General features: G+C 40.8%; 1 protein-coding gene across 2 annotated transcripts in view; it reads left to right on the top strand.

Annotated features, from left to right (window-relative positions):
* LOC132406440 (kinetochore-associated protein DSN1 homolog) overlaps positions 1-17,847 on the top strand; it is a 46,268-nt gene extending 28,421 nt beyond the window's left edge. For both annotated transcript variants that reach the window (XM_059992103.1, XM_059992102.1), the window contains exons 9-12: positions 2,846-2,917; positions 9,589-9,736; positions 15,547-15,634; positions 16,296-17,847. In XM_059992103.1, the coding sequence (XP_059848086.1) occupies positions 2,846-2,917; positions 9,589-9,736; positions 15,547-15,634; positions 16,296-16,375 (388 nt within the window). In that variant the 3' untranslated portion in view covers positions 16,376-17,847. The remainder of the gene's footprint in view (positions 1-2,845; positions 2,918-9,588; positions 9,737-15,546; positions 15,635-16,295) is intronic.
* Positions 17,848-26,039: the final 8,192 nt, after the last annotated feature.

The following is a 26,039-nucleotide window of genomic DNA, read 5'->3' as shown; positions in this document are numbered from 1 at the left end:
CGACTAACTAGTTAACAAACATTTAACTAGAAGATTATTTTCAATAAGTATAAGTATTAATTACTACATTACTTTCGGTAACTAACCTTTTGTGTGCACATTAATTTCCTTTGTGCGCTGGTTGAAAATGTGTGTGCATGCACACAGCTTAGAGGGAACATAGCTGACAATGCCCAAAAATGATTGTGTGATGCTGATAATTGATGGTTGAGACATCTTTAAGAAAGTAATGTTTTCAGGGTCTGGGCAACAACTGTGCTCATCTATGTTGAGCCCCAGATACTTGATTGAAGCCATCAGGAGGCTGCATTTTTCTGTCCAAAATCAGAATCCAGAGTCAAAACATGTTTGTTCAAAACGTGGTACAAATGATTACATAGTTTTCTTTGATCCATGCCTATCACAGTGATGTCATCAGAGTAAGCAGTGGTACTGTCAATACCACCCAGCATAAGCTGTTGGAAAATTGAACACTGCCTTTAACCCAAAAAGCAGACTGAGGAAGGAAAACAACTCCCTTGTGTGTTGTCACATGTCTTCCACTTAAACAACAGTACACTTGGACACAGTGGCAACTCCAGTCCAGTCAAAGGTGTATTTCTTCATCTTGTACATCTTTTTTAAGATTGAAAGTCACTGCTAAATGCTAAAAACATGGGGGTTGTCCTATTAGTGAGCTGCTCAATAGCGACAGAACTGGACTTATTGTCTACAGTTATTGTGTTGATGCCTAGACTAGTGTACCATTGGATGGTGCGCAGTGCGAGTGATTGTCTTTTACTGTGATCACAAGATTCTGTTGGACTTTGGTAACGTAGAAGACTGCAAGTCCGATTCATTGGCAGGAAGGATGTTACAAGGGCTAGGCTGAGGCCGCAGGGTTGCCTATTATGGCCAACTAGGAGGACACTGAGGGGTTGTGAGGCAGCCTCTGCGGGGCAGTCTGGAATCTACATTTGGATTGTGGGCCAGGCACCACTGTCAATGCTGCTTTCCCGTGTTTGCTCAGTGCTGTCCTCTGGTGTTTGCCCAGTGGAAGAACAAGATGGACCGGGACAATTTGCCATCAGTTCTACATTATAAATAACCCTACGGCATCATTCATTTACCTCGCTAATCCTATTTAAGACTTTCCAATCTGTACATGGCTCAGGTAATAATCTGGAGATTATCACCCTCATGGTTCTGCTTTTCAATTTTTTTCCCCTAAACTCCTTTGTGATCCTCACCAGAACTACCTTCCTAGTACTTCCTATGTTGGTAGGTCCTATATGGACCACGAGCACTGGATCCTTTCTATCCCATTTCAAGTTCTCCAACCCAGAAAGATGGTCTTAACCCTAGCACCACAAAGGCAACAATCTGCTTTTGTTTTTGTAGTAGAGAATTGTCTCTGTTTCCCTAGAATATATATTCGGCTTTTTCAGGCAGCCCAATCAAATCAACAAAGGAGCACGTACGTTGGTCAAGGCGAGAGATTTTAAAAAGATTCTTTTTCCGGCAGCCCAATCAAAATGCGATTCATTAGCAACGACAAATAAAAATAAGGTAGGGACAAGCAGACCAGTCGTTGTATGAGTGGATCAGTGTTAGAGTGGAGAGGCTTTGGCCCAACATGCTTTAGTGAGTTAAGTTTCTTCTACATTCTTTGTCAGTGCAGTGAGAATGGCTCCAGGGACTGTGTTGTGTTTTTTTGTGTGTGAAATGTGGGAATTCGGAGAGACCTCCAGCCTTCCCGGATAACTACATCTGTACCAGGTACACCAAGATGTAGCTCCTCAGAGACACCACTAACTGCATGACACTCCACTAAATTGGATGATAAGACTTGGAAAACTGGTATAATTACATAATGAAAGCATTTTTGGTGCAAATTATAAATGTTTTCCTCAAGTTTTTTTTGCACATTGTGTCTTTTATCTGAAGAACAACATATTAGTGTTATACACAGCATCCTTTTAGTGCACCATAAATACCTACTCTTCAGCTTCCAAAGCGCTGATGCTTTAAATCAATAGATTGTTAGTGCAGGTCTCCTGGGGGCGGTGGGGGGGGGGGGGGGGCATAGTTAAAACTTAAAGTGGTGCTACATTGTCAGGGCTGTTGTAGGTTTTTCTATTCTCCCAGGTTCTGTCAAAAAGAAGCTGTGGCACTTTTCAAAGGATAATGGGAGGGTTATCCAAGGTCCTGGCAAATATTTATCCCATAAATAACAATTTTAAGGAAACTCAGAAATGACTACTTGCAGCCTAGCATCTGTGTCACTGTAATTTCAGGTCAACAGCACCATTACTTTTCCTTCAGTGGCACTTTTGGCCTTGAATTAAATATAGTCCAGATGTTCAAACAGAGTTTCTTACAAAGTGGAATTATATTTTTAATGAGTAATAGTTTTGATTAAGGCTCTTGTCAAAACAGGAAGTGATTCTATTCAAGAAATACTGGTATTTGTGACCCTTCAGTATTAAAATGCTCTTCTATCTTTACTATCTGCTTAATTACCCATCATTCCTTCTTCCCCCCCCCCCCCCCCCCCCCCCCCCCCCCCCCCCCGCCCACCTAAAATACAGGCCTACAGGAGGCTCTGTGTGGTGCTCTTCCAAAGTGACTGTAGAAGCTGTATTCCACTATATTGTCAATAGGCTTGGATAGGTTTTCAGTGGGAAAACTGTCTCTCTCAATTATGGCTCTCATCCCTACACTCATGAACAGGAGAGAATAATGTATTTTTCCATAATTGTATTGCTAAATATAAGTAGTATATTTCTGATGGATAGTGTTTGATAATATTTGGGAAAAGATTTTAAATGATATTTATTAATTGATTCTTTTTTTCCTGTTGTAGATTGAATACTGAGTGTAAAGCTTGGAACCAACTGTTGGAAGTCTACCAGCAAAACGCAGACCAAGCAACCAGGTAAGCTCTTGCCTCATTTTCTGGTTACCTGATGCATTGGTTCTCTTTTGCAATATGTGAGCTTCAATTAACTCATTTGGAAGCACAGAGATACTTGAAATTAAAACAGAAAATGCTCGAGCTACTTGGAAATTAGAAAGGTGCCTATATTTCATCAAGTGGGTTTGTTTGTTTGTTTGACCAGTGCAGAATGTGCCTAGAGGTACACTGCAGACTTGAATTCAAGTCCCCTCCCAGTAACCAGCAATACAGGAAATTTTCCTGAAGACTTCATTAAAGTGTTGTGTTCTTTGTGTGAGATGTGGGAAATCTGAGAGAGCTCCAGCATTCTGGGTAACCACATCTGCATAAGGTGCACCGAATTGCAACTCTTAGAGAATGAGTTGAGGAACTGCAGCTGCAGCAAGATTACCTTCGGCTCATTCAGGAGACTGAGGAGATGACAGATAGGAGCTATAGGAAGGTAGTCATCCCTCGGTTGCAAGACAAAGATAACTGGGTGACTGTCAGGAGAAGGAAAGGAAATGGGCTGCCAATGCAGAATATCCCTGTGGCTGTTCCCCTCAAAAATAATTATACATACATACCACTTTGGATACTGTTGAAGGGGATGACGTACCAGGGGGAGTCGCAGCAACTGGGTCTCTGGCGCTGTGGCTCAGAAGAGAAGAGGACTACAGTAGTAATAGGGGATTCCAAATGGAACACTTACCTAACAGGCTGGTATATGTCTAGGGGAAAAGGGGATCCAGCCACTAACCAACCCCACCTCCCGTACACGCAGGTGCTGTGAGAATCAAGTTTATGCCGCGCGTGCACACACAATATCAAACTCACACCAGATGCCGTTATGGAATACACTTTAAAGATTTTACTAAAACTAAAAGAGTATTATGCAATACAGTATATATGAAGGAAAAGAAAATAAAGTAAAAGGCGCCAACTTATCAAAGTTCAGTCAGTTTAGTGCACATCGTTGGAGCTCAACCATTGAACCATTCGACCCCTCGTCACTTTACTCCGACCTCCACGTCCTCACACCTGGGACCACCCCCGGTGGTCAACCAAGCAGGGCAGCGCACGTCCACCTTCCTTGGCGTCTCCTTCCCACCTCCCCTGAAAAGACCGCGAAAACCCCCAAGCTCCCAGCCTCACAAGACAAAATAACATTCCCCATTGGTTAAAAAATGAATACAATCCCCATATCAGCAAGCTAAACAACTGCGAGAGAAAACACTTATCAAACATAAAAGCATTCCTACTTTAGCAAACCAAAGAAGCCACTTTGATTAACATACACAGTACATTGTACATACACATATTTAGAGGAATAGAGATGAGATTCTGTGGATATGATAGAGACACTCGGATGATACTTTGCCTCACGGGTGCCAGAGTCAAGGATGTCTAGGATTGGGTCCACAGGATTCTAAAGGGGGAAGGTGAGCAGCCAGAAATCTCAGTACATGTTGGAACCAATGGCATGGGTAGGAAAGGTGAGGAAGTCCTGAAGAGAGATTTTAGGGAGCTAGGTAGAAAGCAGGATCTTCAGGGTAGTAAACTCTGGTTTGCTGCCTGTGCCACTTGTTAGTGAGGGTAAGAATCAGATGATTTGGCAGATGAATGTGTAGCTGAGGAACTGGTGTGGGGGCAGAGGTTCAGATTTCTGAATCATTCGAATCTTTTTTTGGGGAAGGTACAACCTGTACAAAAGGGGTGGGTTACATCTGAACCTGGAGGGACACCAATATCCTTATGGACAAGTTTCCTAGAGCTGTTTGGGGTGAGAGTGGGTGTTTAAACTAAATTGGCAGGGAGGTGGGAACTGGAGTGATAGGGCTGAAGATGGGGTTGTTGGTTTACAAACAGAGGCACTGTGTAGTGAGACTGCTAGCAAGGAGAGGCTGATGGGCAATATTACAATCAACAGGATGATTTGCATTGTAAAAGAGGACAGAATCAAAAAGGGGTGATGAATGCAGGACTGAAGGTGTTACATTTGAATGCACACAGTATATGGAATAAGGTAGATGAACTTGTGGCACAGTTACAGATTGCATGTTTGTTGTTGTGGGCATCACTAAATCATGGATGAAGAAAGATTATAGCTTGGTTCTTAACGTCCAAGAATACATGTATTGAAAGGACTAGCAGGTAGGCAGAGGGGTGAGGTGGCTCTATTAGTTTAAAAAAAATATGATTTAGATGATGGAATTGATGGCTTTGTGGCCAAGTTTGCGGATGATACAAAAATAGGTGGAGGGGCCAGAAGTGTGAGAAAGTAGGGAGCCTGCAGAACCCTGACTTAAACAGATTAGAAGAATGGGCAAAGAAGTTGTAGATGGAATACAGTGTCAGGAAGTGTATGGTCAAATGCAGACTATTTTCTAAATGAACAGGAAATTTAAAAATCTGAGGTGTAAGGGAACTTGAGTCCTCATGCAGAATTCCCTCAAGGTTAATTTGCAGGTGGAGTCAGTAGTGAAGAAGGCAAATGCAGTATTAGCATTTGTTTCTCGAATATAAAAGTAAGAATGTAATGTTGAGGCTTTCTAAGGCACTAATGAGGCCTCATTTCAGACATTGTGAGCAGTTTTGGGCCCTTTATCGAGGAAATGATATGCTGGTATTAGAGGGTCCAGAGGAGGTTCTCGAGAATGATGCCCAGAGTGAAAGGGTTATCGTATGAGGAGTGTATAATGCCCTGGAATTCAGAAGAATGAGGGGAGATCGCATTGAAACCTATCAAATGTTGAAGGGCCACAATAGAGTAGATGTGGAGAGGATGTTTCCTATGATAGGGGAGGTCTCAGACCAGAGGACACAGACTTAGAATGGAAGGCGTCCATTTAGAATGGAGACGAGGAATTTCTTTAGCCAGGGAGTGATGAATTTGTGGAATTTGTTGCCACAGGCAATTGTGGAGGCCAAGTCATTAGGTATTATTTAAGGCAGAAGTTGACAGATTCTTGATTAGTCAGGGCATGAAGGGACTTGGTGAGAAGGCAGGAGATTGGGGCTGAGAGGAAAATGAATCAGGCATGATGAAATGGTGGAGTAGGCTCGAAGGGCCAAATGGCCCAATTCTGCTCCTATATCTTATGGCCTTAAGCCTTTTTCCTGTACTAGTCTTTGTGTAAATGCTGCCATCAGTGGGAATAGTAACTTCTAATTCGCATTAAGTTAGGCTTTGGCCCAGTTTGTGTGGACTGGAAATAACAGTCCAATTCACGTTCCTTATTGAGATTTCTACTTCGCTAAGAGACTGCCACATAACTAGCAATTTCACTGCGTGGTTTGAGGACCAAGGGAGTTATGGAGTTGCAGAGCACAAACAGGCCGATTGGCCCAACATCCATACTGACCAAGATTCCAGTCTAAGCTCAATCCTTTGGCCCCATAACCCTGTAAACCTTTACTATCTATCTTTTCAAATAGTTTTAATGAATATCCACATCAATATTTATCTCTCAATCAACCTGGGGAAATAACAGATTATATGATCAATTTTAATGCTGTTAAATGTATAGGAGTACCTTCAAGGTTTAACCTACTGGGATTGCTTCTGTATTTCTCCATTTTCCTTCTCTTCTTGTCCTGAAGAAGAATTCTGTATTTCTACTGCATCATGCTGTTCTAAGTTTGAACAAAGACATTTGTTGCTTACACTTGCAGCACTGCAAACAGATTTGGTATTTCTACTCCCTCAGTGGCCAATTACGAGAGCCAACAATTGCCTGTATGCTGTCAGCTTTGAGCATGTCCTGTGAGAGGTTTTTCATTCCTGTTGACCACTAAGATGCTGGTTGCTGTAAAGTGGTGTGAGTACTAATATTAATGGCATAGCAATCAAACATGTATAGATGTGTGGTGGAGAATATATTGACTGGCTGGATCACAGCCTGGTGTGGAAACACCAATGTCCTTGAATGGGAAAAAATGGCCCAGTTCATCACAGGTAAAGCCCTCCAAACTATTGTCAGGGACCCCCACCAACCAAGTTGCTCTCTTCTCGCTGCTACCTTCAGGAGGAGCCACTAAGTTCGGGAAGTTATTACCCCTCAACCATCAGGATCTTGAACCAAAGGGAGAACTTCACTCAGCTTCACTTGCCCCATTATTGAAATGTTCCCATAATCTAAGCACTTTTCATATCATGTTCTTAATATTTATTGTTTATTATTATTAAGTTTTTCTTTGCAGAGTTTGTTGTCTTTTGTACATTGGTTGAATACCCAAGTTGGTGTGATATTATATTGATTCTACTATGGTCATTATTCTATTATGGATTTATTGTGTATGTCTGCAAGAAAATGAATCTGGGTTGTATATGATGACATACACAGTGCCTATAAAAAGTATTCAGCCTTTTGGAAGTTTTCATGTTTTATTGTTTTACAATATTGAATCACAGTGAATATAATTTGGCTTTTTGACATTGATCAACAGAAAAAAAGACTCGTGTCAAAATGAAAACAATGTTCTACAAAGTGATCTAAATGTATTACAATTATTAAACACAAAAAATTGATTGCATAATTACCCCCTTCAAGTCAGTATTTAGTAGGTGCACCTTTGGCAGAAATTACAGTCTTGAGTCTGTGTGGATAGGTCTCTATCAGTTTTGCACGTCTGGACACCATAATTTTTCCCCATTCTTCTTTACAAAACTGCTCAAGCTCTATCAGATTGCATGGGAATCATGAGTGAACAACCCTTTTCAAGTCCAGCCACAAATCCTCAATTGGATCGCAGTCTGGACTATGACTTGGCCACTCCAGGACATTAACTTTGTTTTTAAGCCGTTCCTGTGTAGCTTTGGCTTTGTGTTTGAGGTCATTGTCTTACTAGAAAACAAATCTTCACCTTAAGATTTCCCTGTATTTTGCTGCATTTATTTTACCTCCTACCTTCACAAGCCTTCCAGGGCCTGCTGTAGTGAAACATCCCTGCAGCGTGATGTAACCACCACCATACTTCATGGTAGGAATGGTATGTTTTTGAAGATGTGTGGTGTTAGGTTTACACCAAATGTAGTGTTTAGTCTGATGGCCAAAAGGCTCAATTTTGGTTTCATCAGACCATAGAACCTTCTTCCAGCTGGTTCAGAGTCTCCCACATGCCTTCTCGCAAACTAGCTGATATTTAATGTGAGTTTTTCAACAGTGGCTTTCTCTTTGCCACTCTCCCATAAAGCTGCAACTGGTGAAGCACAGTCACAGTCTGTTCCATGTCTCTTCACATTCTTGCCACAGAGGGAGTACAGAGAAGGTTCACCAGATTGATTCCTGGGATGGCAGGACTTTCATATGAAGAAAGACTGGATCGACCAGGCTTATACTTGCTGGAATTTAGAAGATTGAAGGGGGATCTTATTGAAATGTACAAAATTCTAAAGGGATTGGACAGGCTAGATGCAGGAAGATTGCTTCCGATGTTGGGGAAGTCCAGAACGAGGGGTCACAATTTAAGGATAAAGGGGAAGCCTTTTAGGACAGAGGTGAGGAAAAACTTCTTCACACAGAAAGTGGAGAATCTGTGGAATTCTCTGCCACAGGAAACAGTTGAGGCTGGTTCATTGGCTATATTTAAGAGGAAGTTAGATATGGCCCTTGTGGCTAAAGGGATCGGGGGTATGGAGAGAAAGCAGGTACAGGGTTCTGAGTTGGATGATCAGCCATGATCATACTGAATGGCGGTGCAGGCTCAAAGGGCCGAATGGCCTACTCCTGCACCTATTTTCTATGTTTCTATATCAGCCACTGAAGCTTGTAACTCCTCCAGAGACGTCATAGGTCTCTTGGTGGCCTCCCTCACTAGTCCCTTTCTCGCACTGTCACTTAGTTCTTGAGGACAGCCTGCTCTAGGCAGATTTACAGCTGTGCCATATTCTTTCCATTTCTTGATTGACTTAACTGTACTCCAAGGGATAGTCAGTGACACGGAAAGTTTCTTGTATCTATTTCCAAACTTATGCGTTTCAGTAACCGTTTTGCAGAGTTGCTAGGAATGTTCTTTTGTCTTCATGGTGTAGTTTTTGCCAGGATACTGACTCACCAGCAGTTGGACTTTCCAGATACAGGTGTATTTTTACTACAATGAATTGAAACAATTGACTGTACATGGTGATCTCCATTTAATTAATTATGTTACTTCTAAAACCAATTAGTTGCACCAGTGATGATTTGGTGTGTCATTTTAAAGTGGTGAATACTTATGCAATCAATTATTTTGTGTTTTATATTGGTAGTTAATTTAGATCACTTTGTAGAGATCTGTTTTTACTTTGACACAAAAGAATCTTTTTCTTTTGTTCAGTGTCAAAAAAGCCATATTAAATCCACTGTGATTCAATGTTGTTGAACAATAAATCACGAAAACCTCCAAGGATGGTGAATACTTTTTATAGGCACTATATGTACTTTGATAATAAATTTACTTTAAACTTCAAACTTTTTAAGTTAATTATTTCAGTTTCTAGTGTATGGGAGCCAATACACTCCACTAGTCAAAGAGTAAAGATGGTTCTGTGTTTGCCTTATAATGACAGATTTGGAGACTGTAACAAAGTGCTTTCTGCAAATGTCTTTTATGAACCTCCAGAGCGAGAGTGAAAGAGTAGGCTGATGTGACATCGTGGTTTTTTAAAGTAATCATTTTATTTATTTCAGTGAGTTGGAACAAGCAAAAGTGAATGGAGTGAGATCGGAACTAACTCATATGATGGAACATTCACAGGTGGATGTGATCAGAAGCAAACCAGATTATCAGTCCATTCTGAATGAGGATATTCAGACTCTTCAGAGCCTGGAGTGCATTGTGAGTGAATAGGCTGAGTTTTGATTTTGATGGGGCAGGGATGGAGTGAGAGGGCTGATGCAAGGAATAAGTTTCACAGAGATGGGTAGAGTTTATAAGGAGTGGAGGGAGCAGTCACAGGGCTGTACAAATTATGAAAGGGGTGTTTGTGTTGAGCTGCATAAGGTGGGTGTTGGTTAGCAGAGCCAGCAACTTGTAAGAGGATAGAAGGGAATTGTAGGTTATAGAAAATGGGAAGCAGAAAGCAGTTATGCTTGGGTCTACCTGTTTTAAAGCGGGAGGTTAGACACAGGTAGAATTGGTAAACTCTAATAGAAACACTAAAATCCCTGCACACTCTGAAATGTTGACAGTTCCTATTGCCCCACAGATACTGTTCTAACTGTTGTGTTCCTACAGAGAGTATTTGCTCCAGGTTTCAACATCTGCAATCTCTTGGGTCTGCACTGACTGGTCTGTCCACTATTCTAGGTAGCTAGTCTAAAGGCAGACTTGAAAAGTAGCAGTTGGAACGTTGGCTTCTATCTTGGGCTAGAACACTCAGTGATGTGATGGAGCTGAGAGAGATTTTCCTGCTGAGGACTTCTGGATAAGGAGCTATAACATTAAAATTACATCAAGGCCATGTCAAATGATATCGAACTAGTAGAAATCATTCTATCTCGGCATGTTAATATTCAGTAGGTTTCAATGAGATCACCCCACCCTTGCCCCAATTCTTCTGAGCTTCAGTGAGTGCAGATCCTAAGCCATCCTACAGCCCTCAGGTTAGCCAAATGAAGGCTGATTTTGAGAATGGCGCGGTTTATTCCTTACTATAGCTGGGAGAATTCAATCAGTGAAAATGACTATATTTCCCAGATTTCTTTATTTGTTCCAGTGCTTGCCAGTTTTTTTATCTAAGTTATTTTCAAGTCAGTCGACCAAGCTATAACCTCCAAGGAGGTCATGATGGTGGAATGGGCCTTCCTAGCTTTATTCATTTTTACTGGGCATCGAGCATTCAAAAGGTATTATTTTGACTCCACTGGCCAGATATAAACTGGTGCCTGCTTGAGACACAGTCTTGCCATTCCTCGTCTCTACCAGCTTTAGTGTATTCTTCCTTACCTCTCAATTCACATCTAACCCGGTTGTGCTCTCCACCCTCAAAATTTTTAATCAATTTTGCTGCCACTATAAGTTCACATCAGCCTCAGTTTTGGGTCCCATTCATAGAAACCATTTATTTCTCCCCTCTACACTCGATTCAGCTTTTAGACAACGGGTTTTGAACGGTCTTATGCGCATTAAGGATTTGTACACTGATAATATATTTGATAGTTTTGATGACCTGTAAAGTAAATATGGCCTTCCACATTAACATTTTTTTAAAATACCTGCAGATTCGCCACTTTGTCGAGGAAAAATTTCCCTCTTTTTCTGATCTACCATCTGCTATGTTGTGGGAAAAACTCACTCTCAGCTTTAATGATAAAGGGCTGATCTGTACCATACTCTCAGCTGATGCTTTTGGGAGTTCAAGATTTAAACAAAACTAAGACTAGGTGGGAGGATGACCTTGGTATGGATCTGGCTGAGGAATATCGGGCAAAAGCATTGAATAGGGTTCATTCCTCGTCATCGTGTGCTAGACTGGGGCTCATACAATTTAAAGTTTTACACGGTACATTTAAGTAAAGCCAGGCTTGCTGACGTATCCCGGGACAGACACTGGCTGTGACAGGTGTTCCTTCTCTCCGGCTGGTTTAGTGCATGCACTTTGGTCTTGCCCTCAGCTTGATGGCTATTGGGCATTGGTTTTTAAAATTATCAGTGAGGTTTTGGAGGTGACACTGAGGTCTTGCGCGCTTATAGCTGTAGTTGGTGTGGCAGATGATGCTTTGGGTTTAAATGCAAACCAGTCGGATATCATTGCCTTTACAACGCTTTTGGCCCGTAAGAGAATCTTGCTGGTCTGGAAATCTGCCACTCCCCCATCTGCTGCTGCTTGGTTAGAGGACGTAATGTTTTTTCTGAAACTAGAAAAGGTTAAATTCACTCTGAGGGGGTCTATGAAAAAGTTCTATTCGAAACAGATCCTAAGCCATCAAATGCTTCTCTCATTAACTCTTTAATTCCTGGATTCATTCTTAAAATTTTCCTCTGGACCCTCTCCAATGCCTGAACATCCTGTCTCGGAAATGGGCCATAAAACTATTTACAATACTCAAAGTCACCTTTTAAAGCCTCAGCATTACATCCTTGCTGATATATTCTTGAAGTGAATACACACTCAATCTGCAAATTAAACTTTAGGGAATCCCGCACCAGGACTTCCAAGTCCCATTGCACCTCTGATTTATGAATTCACTTTCTGTTCATAAGATGGTCTACACTTTTATTCCTTACACTAAAGTTCATTACATACACTTCCCTGTGTTGTTTTCCATCTGCAGCTGCTTTGCCCAATCTGTCCCAAGTCTCCCCAACATTACCTCCCCCTTCATCTGTCTTTGTATCATTTGCGAGCTTGGTTACAAAACCATTAATTCAGTTATAGAGTATTAACATGTAACTTGAAAAGTAGTGGACTTATCTCTGATCCCTGTTGGACACCACTAGTCATCAGCAATCTACAAAAAAAGACCCCTTTGATTCCCGCTCTTTGCCTTCTGCCAATCAGCCAATCTTCTATCTGTGCTCGTAACTTTCTTGTAATACCATAAGCTCTTATCTCAGCCTCGTGTGACAGATTATTAAAAGTTTTCTAAATATCTAAGTAAACATCCACTGACTCTCCTTTGACCACCCTGCCTGTTATTTCTTCAAAGAATTCCAACAAATTTGTCAGACAAAATTTCCCTTAAGAAAACCATGTAACATCAGTCTATTTAATCATGTGCCTCCAAGTACCCAGAAACCTTCTCTTTACTAATTGACTCTAACGTCGTCCCAACTACTGAGGTCAGGCTACCTGACCAATAATTTCCTTTCTTCTCTGTCCTTCCCTTTTTAGAGTCCATAAACATTGGAGCAGAATCAAGCCATTCAGCCCATCAAGTCTGTTCCATCATTCGATCCATTTCCCTCTCAACACCACCTTTCCTACCTTCTCCCTGTAACCTTTCACACCCTGATTAATCAAGGACCTATCAACCACTGCCTTAAGTATACCCAATGACCTCTCTTTGATAAGGAGCCCAAAACTGATCACGATACTCCAAGTGAGGCCTTATAAAGACTCAGAATTACAGCCTAGTTTTTATATCCTATACTTTTAGAAATGAATGTTAGCATTGCGCTTACCTTCCACACCACCCACTTAACTTGCAAGTGATCCCAAGTCCCTTTGCACCTCAGAGTTTTGAAATTTCTCCCCGTTTAGAAAATAGAGTATACCTTTATTTCTTCTACCAAAGTTCATGACCATACACTTCCTGACACAATTCCATCTTTGCCCATTCTCCTAATCTGTCTAAGTTCTAATGTAACAACTTCTGCTTCCCCAACCCTACCTGCCCCTCCACCTATCTTCATATCATTCACTAACTTGGCCACAAAGCATTGACATATGGTATATAAAGTAGCAGTGCCAATGCCCAGCCTATTCCCACTCTTCTTCTCCTGTCAATCAGCATGCTTTCTCCATGTAATACCATGCGCTTTTATCTTGCTAAGCAGCCTCATGTGTGGCAGCTTGTCAAAAGTCTTATGAAAATCCAAGTAAACAACATCCAATGATTCTCCTTTGTCTATTCTGCTTGTTATTTTTTCAAAGATTTCCAACAGTTTTGTCAGGCAAGATTTCCCCTTAAGGAAACCGTCTACCTCCAAAACCTCATCCTTAACAATTGACTCCAACATCTTCCCAGCCACTGAGGTCAGCTAACTGCCAAAAGATTTTCTTTCTTCTGCCTTCTACCCTTCTTGGAGTGGAGCGACATTTGCAATTTTCCAATCTTCCAGAACCATACCAGAATCTAGTGATTCTTGAAAGATCATTACTAATGCCACCACAATCTCTTCAGTTAACTCTTTCAGAAACCTCATGTATAGCCCATTTGATCCAGGTGACTTATTTACCTTCAGACCTTTCAACTTTCCAATCATCTTCTCTCTAGTAAAAGCAACTGCGCTCAAGGATTCTACATCTTCTGATCCTATGTCTGTTGAGATTTGATTTCATTTTTACCAACAGTGCCAACCCATCCCCTCTACCCATTTGTCTTTCCAATAAGATGTGTATCCTTGGATGTTTAGCTACACCACATGATCTTCTTTTAACCATGACTGATGTCCACATCATCCCTGCCAGATTCTAACTGCACTATAAGCTTATCTAGCTTAGTTTGTTTAGTGCGACACCTTCGGTCTTGTATTCATCAGCCTTCTTAATTTTGTCTCCATTTTGCTGAAGTTAAATTTTTATCCTTCCCTGAACTTTATTTTTTTGATCTGGAGATATCTATATCCCCTTTTACACTCTCCTTCGCTTTTACTTTATCCATATATTTCCAGACTGTTGAACTTACTCCTCGTCCTGTTCAGTTCAAAGCCCTAGTTACGTGATTCACCAAAACCCTAGTCTGGCATGGTTCAGTTGGAGCCCGTCCCATCAGAACAGCTATCTCCTTCTTCAATAATTGCCCCATGAATTCTCCCTCACCAACCTTTAACTCTCTGATCTTATTAACACTAACTGCACTATTGATATGTGGTTCAAACATTTTTCTCAATCTCTCAGTTGAGAGATTCTTAACCTTTTAACTGTGTTTTAACATAGGAACAAGAAGGAAAAAGATTCCACTGAGGGAATTCGAGTAGCTAGTGACTAAATAAAAATACAGAATGATATCTCTCTTGATGAAAAAGGTTCCCTTTAGATCCCTCCTGAATCTGTTTCCTTTGCTTCGGAATCTAAGTCTTTTAATGTTACCTACCTGTGATATGGGGGAAAGTTATTCTGCAGTTTTATTTAGCTCAATCATGTCACCTGGTAAGCATCTCTGCTCCAAATGAAACAGACAGTCTCCTGTTGTTACTACTAAATTGCTCCAACCCAAGTAGCATTCTAGTGAATCACCTCTACTCCTCCTTCAGTGTTGGTACATCTTTCCAGTGGTGTGTCTACCAGTTGTTTTGAGACCAGCTTGCCTTCAGTCACTGCACTGGTTGACGTCACTGGATGAGCCCCTCTGAGTCACCCTTCTCTTCAGCAAAGTGCAGGCAACAGAGATGAGATTGGGAATTCTCATAACAGGTGCAAACCAGATGAGCAAAGTCTTTAGTTTTATTTGTATGCTTAAATATCTCATTTAGATAGCAAGGATAGAATCACAGCTTCTTCTTGCCCTCTCTCCTTGGTGTTACTTAGAGTATATCCTTCTTAAAGGCTGCTTCCAAACTTATTTACCCATCCCCAGTTCAACCAGTGTGGGCTCAAATAAGCAATTTGTTCGTAAAGTGCTGCAGAATTCAAATTCTTGCCAGAAAATTTGAAAGTGACCTTGAAGATGACTACAACAAATTTTTTAAAATGTGGAAGTGGTGGGTGGGGGTGAAATGCCTATGACTATTGCCTGCATATAACTGAGTGAGACAACTTGAGCTTATTGTCGTGGGTTTGCATAAATATCTACATAGTTTGTGTTGTCATTCTTTAAGTTAGCTGCCAGTGAGTTGGTACATGTTGGATTGAAGGGAATCACTGATTTTTATGAAATGCTGAGGCTCTGTCAGATTTGTGCTGTGTTTGATGTCGAAAATGGAAGTTTGCAAGTTTCTTAAGTGCTTGGGAATAACTTGAAATACACTCTAATCTCTCATAGACGGACCAGCTGCAGCAAACCATGAGCCTAATTACCACAGCCAGAAAGGAATGGAGTTCGTGCCTGCAGCACATATCCCAAGAACTGGGTGAGTTTCTTTGTGTCTGAACACAACTACTGCAATCTGCTCTGAGGTCAAGCAATGAAATCTGCCTTCCCAGTCACTAGTTTCCAAACTCGGATCACCAGGATTTGAGAAAAGATGCAGAACCATCCTAGCTATCTCTAACCATGTCTTTCCCATCCTTTGGTGAATGAACATCTCCTTGTCGGGCTTTCGCTTTGTAATGTGTATATTGATGTGCCTCAGCCGGGGGCTTTCACCTAATAAATACATTAGTTCTATTGTGAGTGTAAACCACTATTTGGAGTCTTGATCTGAGTTGCCAATAAGAGGGTTTTTTATTATCTTTACCAGAAATCCTTTCTGTTCTGTTATGTGGAACCTTTCTTTTCAAGGATTTATGCTTTCTCTTCTGTGTAAGTTTTACATGAACTCATTGTTGAAGGTTTCACTTTAATGTTCCTGAGGTTCTTTTCTTCAGTACCAGAATAATTAACATGAGGGAGGGAACCAATTGGCCTTTCACTCATTCTGTCAATTCAGTCAACTTGTGCTGGAGAACAAGAGTCTGATTGGAACAGTGATTGCAAATGAGACATGATAGATAGAGAGAGGGGGGTGTGGAGATGATGTGTTACTGTTATAAGTAGCTTTACAACTTGACCAATTGTTGCTTTCTTTACAGCATCCCAAGCATTTGAAGGGTTGGAAGAGTGCCCACTTCAGAAATTTCTGATGACCATGAAGAGTAAAGGAAGTAAATGAGGTAGTCCTCAACAAATTAAATGAAAACCACCTCAAAGCCTCCAAAGTCCTGAGACTCTGACTAAAACATGTGATTGGTCTTGATTTATGCTCAGGATTTTACCCTGAAGCTAATGTTTTCTGCTCAGGTTAACAGGTCTGGTACACTTTCCCCACCAAGGTCCCTCGGGTTAAGGCTGTTGAGGAATGTGGTCCCTTTTCTAACGTCTAGGCTGTGGCTCTCTAGTGGGGGGTGGTAAATTTGGTGGCAGAGAAAGGAAGCAGTGGTGTGGATGTACTGGAACACTGAGTGGATTTCACTGCTGGCCAGCTCACATGAAGAATGGTCATGGAAGAACAGCTGAGACCCAACATCTTCAAAGCAGAAGCAGATCTGAAGGAATGATTTATACTGGCATAATTTAAAAACAAAAATGAAATCTGAGCATTGTGTACCTGCACCTTTTAACAAATATTCTTATTTTTTAATACAATACAATTGTTACATATCTGATGTGTAGGATGCGATATTCACAGCTGTTCCGGTCTTGTTGCTGTATATTAGACTGATGAAGTGAACGGGCAGTGTCTTGAACCAGCATTTTTGGTTGTGCTTTCTGAAAGCACTATCAATCAGATTAATATTTGAGTCACTCCCAGCTGTCAGTATTGATACATGTACACAATGTCAGTGAGGAACAAATGGATTGGGCATCTCCAAGATCAGACGTCACCTTTCTTATCCATAACTGTTAGTGAGAAATCACTTTAAAGGCTATCCTTAGCTGACTAAAATATTTGTAGATTTATTCTGGATTACCTGTACTGAACTATTATAGTCCAGAAGAGAAACCTGTCTTTACATCAAAAGCTCTAGTTTAAGAACTCAAACGTTTCCATATCCAAACAATTTGTCACAATTTAGATCCATGGGGGGATATAGCCCAGAAATGACCTCTTCAGTTCAGAGTCCACACTGCCCATCAACCACTCATTTACACTAATCCTACATTACATCCTGCTTTCTTTCAGTCTACCTTCATTTTCTCCCCCCCCCCACCCCCTCCACAGATTCTACTGGTTACCTGCACCCTAGGGGCAGTTCACAGTAAATTAACCTACCCACCTGCATGTGTCCAGGACATGGGATATGGATGAAAACTAGAGCAGCCAGAGGAGTTCCAAGGTCACAGCTGAATTTCATGTAGGAAAGATAAATCTGCCCAAACAACAAGATGCTGGATGGGATGGGAGGCAATTCTGGGAGATATGGGACCCAGAAACCTTTCATCTGTGAATTTTTTTCAGACAGGAGTTGTGGTTTATACAAATAGTGACCACAAGCAAGAAAAGGACATTTAAATACATCAAATTTCAATGTTATTGCATTTTCAGGCACTAGAACCACATCTATTCCTTAATGACTAAAATATTTTGATACGTAGTCTGTAAATTAACATTATAAGTTGTTTATTAAAAGCTTTTGTACTGATCATTGTTGCCTTCTTTTCCCTTAGTGTCCTTCATTACTGATGATGAAAGGTCAATGGCCTGAAATATATTAACAATTATTCTTTTCAAATGCAGTCAGACCGAGTATTTCTAACAATTTGTTTTATTTTCAATAAGATATTTCCTGATGGAACTATGTCACCCAAATATAAGTTTATAAAAGTTATGAGGGGGATAGATAAGTTAGACCGTCAGTCTTTTCCCCAGGGTGGAAATATTAATTATAGAGAGCAGAGGTTTGAAGTGCAGGGGTGGAGGTTTAAAGGAGATTTTATAAAGCAAGTTTTAAACAGTAGTAACTGCCTCAAGCATGCTGACAGGGATAGTGTCAGAAGTGCATCTGGGAGCAATGTTTGAGAAGTGGGGAATAGAAGGACATAGATCCTATGCAGACATTTGGGATTAGTTTAGGTTGCTATCTTGGTGCGTGCAGACTTGGTGTGCCAAAGGACTTCTTCCTGAGCTGGACAGTTCTATTGTGTTTTGCTTTTGGATTCTAAATTTTTGAGGCTTTGCAAGTGTTAGTGTCTCATTCCTTGTATTTAATCTTTGGTGGTTACAGCGCAGTGATATAATAGAAAACTGGAGCAGTCATCCAGAAAATGTGAACTGAAAACCACTGGCAACTGGAGTATTAGAACAGAAATGGAGCTGATTATGGTACAACACCAGCTGGTTGATAATGATTCTTTTGTTACAACAGTCCCAGTTTGACAGCTCACTCTCCAATAGCACAGCACCCTCAAGTCACTTAGATACTTGTAGTGGTTCCAGAAGGCTCAGAATCATCAACTAATGGCCCGTATCAATGGCGTCTTTCCAAGAATTAATAAACCTTTAAAATACATGTTCAATTTTTTTTTAAAAAATGGTCTTAATGCTGATGAGACTGATAATGATTAGTGCAAAGTAGGCACAAGAAATATGCTCATTGGTATCAGATTGAATACAGTGTTTCTTCTTGATGCTTTGTAACTTGCATTTGATTTTTAACAAGTGGAACATCTGCTTACAATCATCAGGTATTTAAATGTACTGTCAGCTATATTTAGTTTGTATCCTCTTGCCCATACTTTTAACTTTGTGAACAGTATAGTGCAGGAATAGGTCTTCCGGCCCACAATGCTGTGCTAAACTAATTACATTAGTAATCAAATGCCCTCATCTAAACTCACCCCTTCTGTCTACACAATGTCTATGTCCTTCAATTTCCTGTACAGTTATGTGTCTAAGATCCTCTTGAATGCCTCGATTGTACTTCGTTCAACCACCACCCCAGGCACCACCGCTCTGCACCTCCTGAACTTTTCCCCTCTCACCTTAAATGTATGCCCTCTGGTATTAGAGACATTTCAACCCAGAGAAAAAGATACTGGCTCTCCTATTCCTTTCATGATCTTAAACCTCTCAGCTTCTGTAGTTCCAGAGAAAACAATCCAAGTTTGTCCAACCTCTCCTTATAAAACCTGCCCTCTAATCCAGGCAGCATCCTGGTAAACCACCTGGCACCATTAATAATGTCTCTACGTCTTCCTATAAAGGGGTGACCAGAGCTCTATGCAATACTCCAGATGAGGCCTAATTAGAGTTTTATAAAACTGTAATGTAACTTACCAGCTCTCAAACTCAATTCCTCGACTAATAAAAGCAAGCAAGCAAGCCATATGCTCGCTTTTCCACCCTGTCAGTGTACGTAGCCACTTTCAGTGAGTATAAATTTAGATTCCAAGATTCCTCTGTTCACATAAACACTGTTAAAGGTCTTGCCATTTGATCTCCCAAAGTGCAACACCATTCCACCTGCCATTTCTCCATCCTTATCTTCTGTGCTATTCACAACACCACTAATCTTCATATTATCAGCAAAGTTACTAACTCACCCATCTATATTATCACTCAGGTCATTTATATATACAAACAGTGGAGGTCCCAGTAGCCACAGACCTCCAGTCTGACTAAGTCCCATCAGCCACTACCCTTTGCCTTATATAGGCAAGTGAATTCTGAATCCACCCATTGCATCCTATGCCTCTTAATTTAATTAAGTCTCCCAGAAGTGATCTTATCAAATACCTTACTAGAATCCAGGTAGGCAACATCCACAGCCATACCTCATCAATCATTTTTTTCACCATCGTGAAAGAAACTCAAATTATTAAGACTTGACTTACCCAGCACAAAGTCCTGCTGACTGTCTCTAATTAGGTCACAGTCTTCCAAATGTGGATAAATCGTATCCCTAAGCATTCTCTCCAGTAACCTCTCTACCAATGACATGAGACTTAATGGTCTTTAGTTTCCAGGATTATTTTTTCTGGTTTAAGATGGCACCAGTGATGCCCAAAGACTGTTTATTCATGGCAAAAAAAACTACTAAATACCTTATTAATGAAAAGTTATTAATAATGGTCACTACTAGCAATAGAGAGGTAAATGGTTGAGGAAAGTGGGAGCGGGGTTGAAGCAGTGTTGTGGCGTCCTCGAGAGTGAGGGGAAGGCCTGATGTCTGATTGATTAAAGTGCTGTGCAAATCGTGCTGGCGGGGTTCATGCCCCAGGGAGTACTGGGCCAGATCGGAAAGGTCAGTGTGTCCGGACTGGGGAGAAGTCGAGATGCTGTTCTGCTCCGTGATGTTTATTCAACTACTGAACGGAGGTTGTGGTTTGCTCCAGCAGTGATATCTGGTTTTGTGTCTTTCATAAAACTTCAATTCTGAAGCCATTTGCTTACTTTATTGTTTGCACAATTTCTTTTTTCCCTCTATGTGCGTTTGGTGTATGACTGTCTTATTTAATGGGTTCTTTAAAACCTGGGATTTTCACACACAATCATCTCTAGAATTTACAAAGAGAATGGTGTAATACACAAAAGAAATCCAGTGAGTGTTAGTTCTGTGGGCTTTGTTAATGAGGTTAGAGAATGGCCAGATTCAAGCTGACAGGAAGGCTACAGTAACTCAAATAACCAGGTATTACAACAGTGGTGTGCAGAAGTGCATCTCTGAATGCATCTGTTGAACCTTGAAATGGATGAGCTTCAGCAGCAAAGATAATGAACGCACACTCAGTGGCCACTTTATTAGGTACAGGCGGTGCCTAATAAAGTGGCCACCGAGTGTATATTAGCATACTCCACACTGATCTCTCCTCCACGTGCTCCTTGGGAAATACACAAAGTACTCATTTCGGTGGCCATTCTTGGTCTTAGTTCATTTTGTGGCTTCTCTATAATCCTCAAGGGCTCTGTTTCAGTTTAGCTTCCTAAACCACACATGTTTTTTCTTGACCAAATTCACTGCCTGTCTTGATATCCAAACTTTCCTCACCATGCCATGCCTTTCCTTATTGGAACATACCTGTGTATTTTAAACATGCTGTATAGTTGGCTTTTAAACACCCTCTACTTGTCCGATATGGATGCCCAAAAAACAGCAGTTCCCAATTAACTCTCCTTAGTTCCTGTCTAATACTGTTATAATTTGCTCTGCTCTGATTTAATACTCTGCTGCAAGGTCCATCTTAAAACAGAGTTGCCATCTGTTCTGAACTATTCTCCCACAGAATGGTTGGTCACCTGGGATTGTGCCGGAGGATTGGTGTATTGCTCATGTGGTTCCATTATTTAAAAAGGGTTCTAGAAGGAAGCATAGCAATTATAGACCTGTCAGTTTGACATCAGTGGTGGGTAAATTAATGGAAAGTATTCTTAGAGATAGTATTTATAATTATCTGGATAGACGGGATCTGATTAGAAGATTTACATGGATTTGTGCGTGGAAGGTCATGTTTGACAAACCTTATTGAATTTTTTGAAGTTACGAGGAATGTTGACGAGGGTAAGGCAGTGGATGTAGTCTATATGGACTTCAGCAAAGCCTTTGACAAAGTTCCACATGGAAGGTTAGTTAAGAAGGTTCAGTCGTTAGGTATTAATGCTGGAGTTATAAAATGGATTCAACAGTGGCTAGATGGGAGATGCCAGAGAGTAGTGGTGGATAATTGTTTATCGGGATGGAGGCCGGTGACTAGCGGGGTGCCTCAGGGATCTGTTTTAGGCCCAATGTTGTTTGTAATATACATAAATGATCTGGATGATGGGGTGGTAAATTGGATTAGTAAGTATGCCGATGATACTAAGGTAGGAGGTGTTGTGGATAATGAGGTGGATTTTCAAAGCTTGCAGGGAGATTTATGCCGGTTAGAAGAATGGGCTGAACGTTGGCAGATGGAGTTTAATGCTGAGAAGTGTGAGGTCCTACATTTTGGCAGGAATAATCCAAATAGAACATACAGAGTAAATGGTAGGGCATTGAGGAATGCAGAGGAACAGAGAGATCTAGGAATAACTGTGCATAGTTCCCTGAAAGTGGAGTCTCATGTAGATAGGGTGGTGAAGAGGGCTTTTGGAACGCTGGCCTTTATAAATCAAAGCATTGAGTACAGAAGTTGGGATGTAATGCTAAAGTTGTACAAGGCATTGGTAAGGCCAAATTTGGAATATTGTGTGCAGTTCTGGTCACCGAATTATAGGAAAGATATCAATAAATTAGAGAGAGTGCAGAGACGATTTACTAGGATGTTACCTGGGTTTCAGCAATTAAATTACAGAGAAAGGTTGAACAAGTTAGGTCTCTATTCATTGGAGCGTAGAAGGTTGAGGGGGGATTTGATCGAGGTATTTAAAATTTTGAGAGGGATAGATAGAGTTGACATGAACAGGCTGTTTCCATTGAGAGTAGGGGAGATTCAAACTAGAGGACATGATTTGAGAGTTAGGGGGCAGAAGTTTAAGGGAAACACGAGGGGGTATTTCTTTACTCAAAGAGTGATAGCTGTGTGGAATGAGCTTCCTGTAGAAGTAGTAGAGGCCAGTTCAGTTGTGTCATTTAAGGTAAAATTGGATAGGTATATGGACAGGAAAGGAGTGGAGGGTTATGGGCTGAGTGCGGGTAGGTGGGACTAGGTGAGATTAAGGGTTCGGCACGGACTAGGAGGGCCAAGATGGCCTGTTTCCGTGCTGTGATTGTTATATGGTTATATATTTCAACTCATCTGACCCATTGTGCCAATGATTTTGCTCCTGCCTGTTCTTACTGGACATGTATGAACTTTCCTCTCAAACCTTTCATTTTCTGACATAATCTCTGGTTCTCATCCCCCTACCAAACTTGTTTAACCCCTCCTGAATAGAACTAGTGAACATCTCAGCCAGGATATTGGTTCCTTTCCGATGAAGGTATTGTATAGATTACTCCTGCCCCATGAGATTCCAATGATACAAAAACCTGAAACCCTGCCCTTTGCACCAGTTTCTCAGCCACTCATTCATGTCAACACGGGGCAGGGGAGTAAACGAGATTACTAGCTTTGATGTCCTTTTTCTGCTATATATACACACACCTAGTAATCTCCAGTTTACTCCCCCGCCCCGTGTTGACATGAATGAGTGGCTGAGAAACTGGTGCAAAGGGCAGGGTTTCAGGTTTTTGTATCAAGGGTGGTGGGCAGAGTGAGGATTTTCCCCCTTTCCATTTATTGGACTCCATGTGCACTATGACCTCACTCTGCCCACCACCCTTGAGAATATTCTGCAGCCTTTCTGAGGCATTCTCAACCCTAGCACTTTGGAGCCAACACACCAACCTGGCATCTTTTTCCTCTTTGTCTATCAAGTCTAACTATTGCTGAGCCTTGGAGCCAGCTGCACAGCCACTGACCTGGCTCCTGCTGCTGCTGTGCTCTGAAGGTACTCGGCCCACAATACATAAAGAGATATACTTCTTGCAGTGGGGAACCCGGCACGGACTGCCTTCTCTCCTAGTTGTCAAATAGCTGTTTGAAGCCTGTACCTTGGGTATGAACACCTCAGTAAAAGCAGTTTACCATACTTCCCTTTCTGTATGACACTTAAATAATGGAATTTAGTACTGAATTCCAGTAGTGAAATTGTTCTGGTGTAAATGAATCTAGCATATGCATCAACTCTTCCAGTGGATATAACATTGAAGAATTTGCAGGTGCCAGTGGATTTGAAAAATCAATTGCCACACTAATGAGGAAATGCATGTTTCATTGATTGACAGGTATTAAATTCCATGAGGAAAATAATAAGCCATTTGAAAAATAGAAAAGTATTAATTTACTTCAAAGCTAAAGATTGCATTATTGGAGGGTGTGGAGAGATGCAATTCAACAGTGAATGAGGAATCCTAAAAGAGCATGGTGTGTTTATATTAAAAAAAGAAATAAATGGAATTTCAAAATGATGAATATCCAGCATATAATGACCTTCATTTTGGAGAAGAAGCTGGAGAATTGGATGCATTTAAATTCCACAGCTAATAGGTTTCTAAATTTGGAAACCGGCAATTGTAACTTTATTGTATAAAATAGAAAAACAAAATGTGAGCCTCCCGGCCAGCATATTGGTACAATACTGACATCAGCAGTTATAAAACAGTAGAAATGGGCAAAGATTTAAGAAAAGATAATTGCATAATAAATTAGTTCTGATTTTCAAGGCCGTAACTGTCATAGTGAGAAATTGATAAGGGTGTGTTTTGACGCTGGGATTGGTTTGGATAAGATGCCATTTGAAATAAGAGTTGAAGTTTGAGTGCACCAGGGCAGAAAGTGACATTGCAATTACTAGGGAGAAGGTGCTTGGGAAACTGGAAGATCTGAAGGTAGGTAAGTTGGGAAGATGTTGGAGAAAATTGTTGAGAATGTGGTTTTGGAGTACTTGGAAATAAGCAGGATAGATAAAGAGAATAGGTGTATGTTGTGTAGGTGAATTTTCAGGTGGTCTTGGTCAAGGTACATAGACTATTTTCTAAATGGAGAGAAAATTTAAAAACCTCAGGTGCAAGAGGACTTGGGAGTCCTTGTACAAGATTCCCTAAGTGAGTCGGTGGTGAAGAAGGCTCACTTAGGGAATCTTGTACAAGGACTCCCAAGTCCTCTTGCACCTGATATTTTTAAATTTTCTCTTCATTTAGAAAATGTTAGTGTTCATTTCAATATGACTAGGATATAAAAACAAGGATGTAATGCTGAGGCTTTTTATAAGACACTGGTGAGGTGAGCCATTTTGGGCTCATTGTTTAAAAAAGGATAAGCTAACATTGGAGAGGGTTTGAAATGGTTTATGAAAATGATTCCAGGATTGGAAGGCTTATCATATGAGATGTATTTGATGGCTCTGGACCTGTACTCACTGGAATTCAGAAGGGAAGGCATGGATTTCATTGAAACCGACCAAATGTTGAAAGGCCTTAACAGGGTGGATGTGGAGAGGATATTTTCTGTGGTGGGACAGTCTAGGACCAGAGGACACAGCCTCAGAATAGAGGGGCCCCATTTAGAGCAAAGATGAAAGGGAAGTTGGTGGATTCTTGATTAGTCAGGGCAGGAGATTGGGGCTGAGAGGGAAATGGATCAGCCATGATGAAACGCCGCCTTGATGGGCCAAATGGCTTAATTCTGCTCCTGTATCTTAGGGACTTATGAAGGGATTGTTTAAAATGTGTTTCCTGCTGGCACAAAGCCAAGTAGTTTGGATGAAGATGCAATTTTTTTTCGGGGTGAGGTTGCATATAGATCAGTTAAATAGAACACAAACATATGCATATGAAATATAATGAGGGGAAAATTGTAAGTATATTTTCAAGAGAAAAATAAAGCACGTGTCTGTCTTAATGGTGAGAAGGGACTGGTTATCTTTGCACATGGATGAATAACAAATAGCACAGGAATAGGGTTAGGATATTGGTCTTTATTGCAAGATTCAGACAACTTGCTCCAATTGTAATAAGAGTCTAGATGAGACAACTCATGGAATGCAGTATAGATCTGGTCTCCCTATCCAAGAAGGATGATGTATTAATGGGAATATAGTATATAGGGGAGAGATTAGTGTTATGGTGAGTTTGTCACATGAAAATAGATAAAACAGGCTGGGCCTATATTCATTGGAGTTTATAAAAAATGAACAAATTAAAACGTACACAATTAAACACTGATACAAAAGGAGGGAGGTACATAATTGAAGAGACAGCAGGTTCCAGTGCTGAGCACGGATCATGCTATTTTCCATTTACCCAGGACAGACCATCCTGCTGATTTAATTTATGCTTTAAAAAACTGCACAAAATATCATTGAGATTTATATTAAC

Source organism: Hypanus sabinus, chromosome 16, assembly GCF_030144855.1.
Source record: "Hypanus sabinus isolate sHypSab1 chromosome 16, sHypSab1.hap1, whole genome shotgun sequence".
Lineage (NCBI taxonomy): Eukaryota > Metazoa > Chordata > Chondrichthyes > Myliobatiformes > Dasyatidae > Hypanus > Hypanus sabinus.
This window is presented reverse-complemented; position numbering and strand designations above follow the sequence as displayed.